This window comes from Lissotriton helveticus, chromosome 11, assembly GCF_964261635.1.
Source record: "Lissotriton helveticus chromosome 11, aLisHel1.1, whole genome shotgun sequence".
NCBI classification, from domain to species: domain Eukaryota; kingdom Metazoa; phylum Chordata; class Amphibia; order Caudata; family Salamandridae; genus Lissotriton; species Lissotriton helveticus.
The window spans coordinates 159,602,691-159,609,345 of NC_136072.1; the positions used below are offsets into that span (position 1 = coordinate 159,602,691).

Sequence of the window (6,655 nt, forward strand, 5' to 3'; positions counted from 1 at the left end):
AATTAGGTTTATAACAGCATTAACTCCTGCACATCCACGTTGTAAAAAGGTGCACGTTTTATTTCCTTTCAAACAAGCACAATTTGTTGTGAAGAAAACAAAAAATTTGACAAAAGCTTACCTCTTTTATCCATTACTTTGATCATTAGAAGGGGCGGTGCAATTTTTTTTTCTAAAAATGTTCCGATGGCAATTCTGCTTCACACATATGCAAATTATGCGCGTAATGTGTCGCACTTGAAAATACACGATTCTCCGTGTTGTTCGGTGTTTACCCGGCTGCCGGATGAAGAACCGCCGCCGTCAGTAAATGCGAAGGCATTGTGTAGACAAGTTATTTTAGCGTCTTCTGCTTCCCAGACGCATCGTCTAAATTCTGAAACTGGGAAAAAATAGAGTTAAGTAAAACCCAGAAGCAAAATACATTCCACCCAGGAAGTCTCGGTAGACGCTGGGTGTGGACTTTGTCTCTGAGCTGCTTCACGGTTCACGGCTGCAAAGACTTGAGTCACTGCACGGATCACATTTCAAGGCAGATTTTTCAAAAGATGTTTGCCATGGTACCATATTTCCTGTCCAGCGAGCAATACGCAGTATTCAAGCACTGCAGGAAATGTATGCCACAACGTGGAATTATGTCCTTTACCGGCCTACGTACCTGTGGCGTAACACCAGAAAAGAAGTCATGTTCTCTACTCTTGCAAAATGTGGCCAGAGCACCAACTTTTCACACGTTTACACACGTTTACTGAGCATGAGTGATATAGACAGTCACTTTTACCATGGGAAAAGTGGCGCAAGGGGCTTGTAAATCTGCCCATAGTCCTTTATGCAAGGCAGAAAAGTGGGCTTACCTGCCTAGCGGAATGCGTAATACAACACAGCAACACCTGTGGTGCAGTGGGCCCAACATACTTATGTGCCCTGGTGCCACTGCACCTGCTGCACAGTCCAAACAATACCCAGGTGCCCACACCTGACTCATACGCAAAGACCGTGGGCCGTGCAGAATCTGTGAGAGCCTACGTTGCCTCACTTGGGGGCATATCAAAAACAATTAGAGATAAACATCGCTAAGCGCGTTTAGCAATGTTTATCCTATCGCTGGATTTCATCGCTGTGATAACGCTGTATCAACAACGCTTTTCACAATGGCGATAAGAAATCCATAGTTAGCGGGGAAATCGCCGTTTTGCAGGGAACATCACTGGTTTTCCAGCGATGTTCCCTGCAAAACGGTGATAACCTTGCTGATACGACCCTGTGGTCGTATCAGCATAATCCTCTCCCCATGTTAAGCACAGGTAAGTAAGGATTTTAGCAGACATAAGTTTTTGGCGAAAACCACAGTTTTCGCCAAAATCTAACATGTGCTAAAATCCTGTGGGCTACCTTGTAAATATCGCGATGTGAACATCAGCGATATTTTACAAGGTAGTCCATCCGGGGTACGCCCAGTGACGCCGACTTTGCATCTCATTAGAGATGCAAAAGGAGGCGTCGGGAAAAAGGGTGCTGCTAACATGCGATTTTGCATGTCAGCACCCTCTTTGTAAATAGGGATATAGTTTTAAAGCCCTTGTTATTATGCCCCTTGATGATATAGAAACAGATTTAGAGCATTCTGTAAATCTGAGTTTTCATCAGGGGACCCTGAAGGCTCTTGCGTACACCCAATGCTTTTATGCAGTGGCAAGCTAGACTGTCCGCCATCATCACATTGGTCTGGGGGAAGAGGGTTCAGCCTCCAAGAAATCTTTGAGAAATGGTTTCAAAACAATAGTTCAAATTCAGGAAAAAATTCCCTAAATTGGTCAAAATGTCATAGGTTTTACGCGCACTTCAAATATTCTAGCTATGCAGTTTGACAGGTAGTAGCTTAAACTGCAGCAGCCTGTACCCCAGCCCTACCAGCAGTCAAGAGGTATTACCTACTCGTCTGGGTAAACCGGCACAGCCCCTTGGCCCAAATTAGAGTCTAACTTCTTAAAGAACTCAGCAGGACTATTAACTGGGATAATTGAAAGGGTATATAGAATTATGGGTGAAATCATCATTTTAATAGAGTCCATACGGCCCCACCAGGAGAGAAAGAGCGGATTCCAGGAGGCAAGAAGCTTATCTACTTTGTCTAAACAATCACTGACATTGCCGAAACCGAGTCGTTAATGGAAGGGGCAAATCAGGTGCCTAAATACTTAATTTTGGAGTTATTCCAATGAAACCCCATGCCAACGAAAGAATGACTAAAAGTAGACTTAGTAAGAGGCATAATTTGAGTTTTGTCAAAATTAATCTTATAACCAGAGAACGAACAAAAGGTTTCAATTTCCTGCAGAAGAGCTGGAACGGACTGCTCAGGAGTGGAAATAAAGAAAAGTATGTCTTCAGCATAGGCTGAAATTTTAAAATGATCAGCTCCATATTGGAAACCACTGATTTCGGTGTTATTTCTGATACGGGACAGGAAAGGTCCCAAAGCAAGAATAAATAATAGAGGAGATAACGGACAACCCTGACGAACACCATGGCCTAACAGGAAGTAACTAGAGATCTTTCCATTGACTATAACTGATGCCCTGGGGGATTGATAGAGTAAGGAAACAAACGAAATAAAACGAGGACCTAACCCATGCCAGGCTAGGGATTTGAGCAAAAAGGACCAGTCAATTCAATCAAATGCTTTCTCTGCATCAATCGAGACAGCTGCTAGAGGGTGAGAAAGAGAAGATGCCTTATTTAAAACATTAAAACATAATCTAGAATTATCAGAGGTAAATCTGCCTTTAATAAACCCTGACTGCTCTTTACCAATCAGTGAAGGAAGGAAGTGTTCAAAACGTAAAGCAAGTAGTTTGGTGAAAATTTTATAATCCACGTTGACTAACGAAATAGGCCTGTCATTTTTACAAAGGGTTCGGTCCTTACCGTCCTTATGGATAAGACAGATGGTAGCCTCTTGGAAGGAGCCCCAGTGGAACCAGATGCAGAGAAAAATAGAAAAAGTTGTAACAGCCTAGGAAGGAGAAGATTGGAAAAGTGCAGAAAAAATTCAACCGCGAAGCCATCTGGACCAGGGGATTTGTTCTTCTTAAGGGATTGAAGTGCATGAAATATCTCTGATAGACAAATGTCAGCTTCTAAGGATGAAAGATCACTATCAATGCCAAGGGAGTTCCTCGAATTTTTTAAGTTAGTCTCTATCTGAGAAGCCAAGGGTGGAGATTCAGATGTGTAAGCAAACTGAAAATATTTAACACATTCTGCAAGAATCTCAGAATCTTTAAAAACAGGAAGGCCTATATCAATCTTTACTGAATCTAACATGTGACCTTGCTTATGAATTTTCAAATAATTAGCCAAAAGCTTACCCATAATATTACGGCCACCGTAATAATGAGCATAATTATGAAGTGAAATTGAGGAGGCTTTATAAGTAGAGATCTTATTAAACTATAATTTTGTACGAACAAGCTCTTTCAAATTAGATGGAGCAGTTGAAGAATAATATTGATGTTCCAGCCATTTAATATCAAGTAAAAGGGATTGATGTTCTTTAAGGAGAGATTTCTTTCTGTAATGATAGGGGCATGATCAGAAATCACAATTGGTTCCATAGAAGAACTGATAAGATTTTGGAAGAGCAATTTAGAGACAAAGAAATGATCCAATCTGGAACGGGAACCACGAGGAAGGGAAAAGAAAGAAAATTCTTTACTAGTGGGATCGCAGATTCTCTATGAGTCCACCAAAAGACGTTGGGATATAAAGAAAAGCAACTGTTTTTGCATTTTGTGAGGAATAAACGTACCTGGGGATTAACGATAAATAAAGGGGTCCAGTACTTGATTACAATCACCGCCGAAAATAAAAAAAGTAATCAGCATGTTGAATAATTGTTTTTGAAAGGTTAGGCCAAAAGGAATTATCAACTTGGGTAGGTGTGTAAAGGTTACAAATAGTTAAGGGGATATCATTAACAATTAACAAAAAGCTATGTTCCTTCCAAATCAAAGTCTTGAGAGACAGTGACCAATTTTAAATGCTTGTGACAGAGAAGAATACGCCATTTTTCTTATTTGAGGGGGGGGGGGCATAAACAGAATCCACTCAGTCTTGTTTACATTTCCAACCCTCAGACTCAGAAAGATGAGTTTCTTGGAGGAGAACAAGGTCAGGAGAATATTTAGCCAAATGAGATACAATTCTCTGCCTCTTTATAGGGCTAATTACTCCTTTAATGTTCCAGGAAATAACTCTGAATAAGGTAAGAAAGGTAAATGTATAAACAGAGTCTGTCTTTTAAGACAGAAAGTACATCAAACAGGAAAATAACAAAAAAGATAACAGAAGGAAAAGAAAGAAAATCAGGATCAGAAAAAAGATAGGGGAAGGAGAGAAAAGAGAAGATCAAAAAGGAGAGGCAGCACAAGTCAAAGAATGATGGCTGCAAAAATATACCTGATGAGACTGAGCACAGAGGGAAGATTTGATGACAGCACCAGGCAAGACGGCACAGCAAAGGAGGCGAGTCAACAGACAAACGGAACATGACATGGTTTTAATTTTAATATCTTTATTGAGTAGAGATCACAAATACAAATTAAAACGTACAGTTTGTCATTGATCAATTGTGTGGTGCAAGAACAGTGTGCTGAGCATTATTTTCACACAAAAAAAGAGGAAATGAGAAATATATAGCTACAGCAAATCAGACCTTAAAACCTCTGCAAAATCCAATTACATCCAATGTTTCACATATTATAAAAATGAATCCGAGAATACAATATTTCGTAGCTATCCTATTGACAGTCAGTTATAAATGAGTGAAACAGAAAAATGGTACATAGAAGATCAGGATTACTCAGTCTTCTGAATCCATATAAGCTCTAACCGGGCCCCATATTTGCTGCCCCAATGCCATTTTTCGCCTTACCTTCATAGCGTACAAATTATATTCCAAATTATAGGTGAATAAAAACCGAGTTCACCATACGTCAAATGATGGAGGTTCACTTTGTAGCCAACATGAGGCTATACAGAGCCTTGGAACCGCTGTAGCCATAAATATCAAATAGCCAACATTGTTGCGAGGGTCGGCTTGAACACACCCCGTATCTATACCGAGCAGGGTCTGCATGGTTGAGAGCTGAAAGGGGGTACCCAAGATCTCAGATAGAAACTTATTTACATGCCCAAACAATTCTACTAATTTTACACAGGTACCAAAAATATGTTTTATATCCGCCTGATGGGCACTGCATCTGAAACATTTTCCATCTGGGTCTCCCCCCCACTTTGAGATTTTGTCAGGAGTAAGGTACATATAAAACAAGGTCTTATAATGTTGTCTTTTAAGATTAGCGGACATGAGTATTCGTCCAGCAAGCTCAATAGAGCTCTCGAGCGGTATTCCAGGACATCCTAACCTATTCTCCCATTTACTCACTTGTACTTCTAAGTCATTGGGCATGGCCTCTAGCATTAAATTGTACAATACTCCAATTCAAACGCCTTTCTTATTGGCCTCGATAAGAGGGTTAGGTATCATGCTTATAGTCATTTCTGTTAAATACTCACACATTTGCAAATATTTATAAAAATGTGTAGTTGGTAATTGATATTGTTCCTTCAACTGAGTAAATGACTTTAAACCGTCCCCGGTATAAAAATCCCCCACAGTGATTAGCCCTCTTGTTCGCCAACTAATCACGATACGATCCCAACAAATACTAGGATGTAAAATCGGGGCAGTCAATGGGGTATAGATAGAGCTTTTCAATTTTGTAGTGATTTTTTATTGCCTTCCAAACTTTATAAGCTGCGGCTACCACCTTAAATCTGGTTCGTTTGTAGTAGTTCCAATCTATATTAAGAAAAAGGCGGTTCCTGGCTTCCGCCCCCAAGAGTAGACCGTAAATTGAAGGTTGTAATGCTAGCTCCACAGGTCCTACCCCAATGAGTAAAATATTCATCCGCTGGAGCATACACGCATAGTAATATAGAAGAAAGTCAGGAACCGACCAACCACCGGCTGCCCTTGGGAGTACCATATACTTTTTGGCACGCCGCTCTTTTCCTTGCGCCCATATAAATTTCATACGGATCGCTTGCAGCTGTGTAATGTATGCAAGAGGAATCTCTAATGGTACACAGCGATAAAAATATAAAATCTTGGGTAATATCATCATTTTAAGTATTGCACCTGCCTACCAGCGTCAAGTGTAGACATTCGAATTGATCCAATTGTTTACGGATCCCGCTGAGCAGTTTCTGCCAATTAGAATCTACCGTAGCCGAGGTCAAGGCACTAATCTGCACTCCTAAGTATGTGACCTCAGTTAGGACCCGGGTATCAAAAAAAGACATTATATTGACACATAATATCTGAGTCTTAGCAGTGTTTAGTTTATACCCAGATACCGAACCATATATCGTCGCTAAATGTTCGATCTCAGGCATAGCCAAAGACGGCCTTGGAGAGAGCACGGCGACATCATCGGCGTACGCTAATACCCGATATTGTTGATGTTGTATCCTAACTGGGGGAATCCGAGGGCTCTTCTCCATCTTTTTTAAAAATTGATCTATGTAAAGGGCAAATAACAGCGGGGAACATGGGCACCCTTGCCTGGTCCCTCTCTGTATTGGCACC

The 6,655-nt window shown here is 40.7% G+C and overlaps 1 protein-coding gene across 1 annotated transcript in view; it reads right to left on the reverse strand.

The window, feature by feature from the left end:
• The window catches only part of LRRC31 (leucine rich repeat containing 31), a 57,381-nt gene extending 56,805 nt beyond the window's left edge, over positions 1-576 (reverse strand). Inside the window, exon 1 of the mRNA XM_078666079.1 lies at positions 122-576. Within this exon, the coding sequence (XP_078522205.1) occupies positions 122-146 (25 nt within the window). The 5' untranslated portion in view covers positions 147-576. The remainder of the gene's footprint in view (positions 1-121) is intronic.
• Between the last annotated feature and the right edge of the window lie 6,079 nt (positions 577-6,655).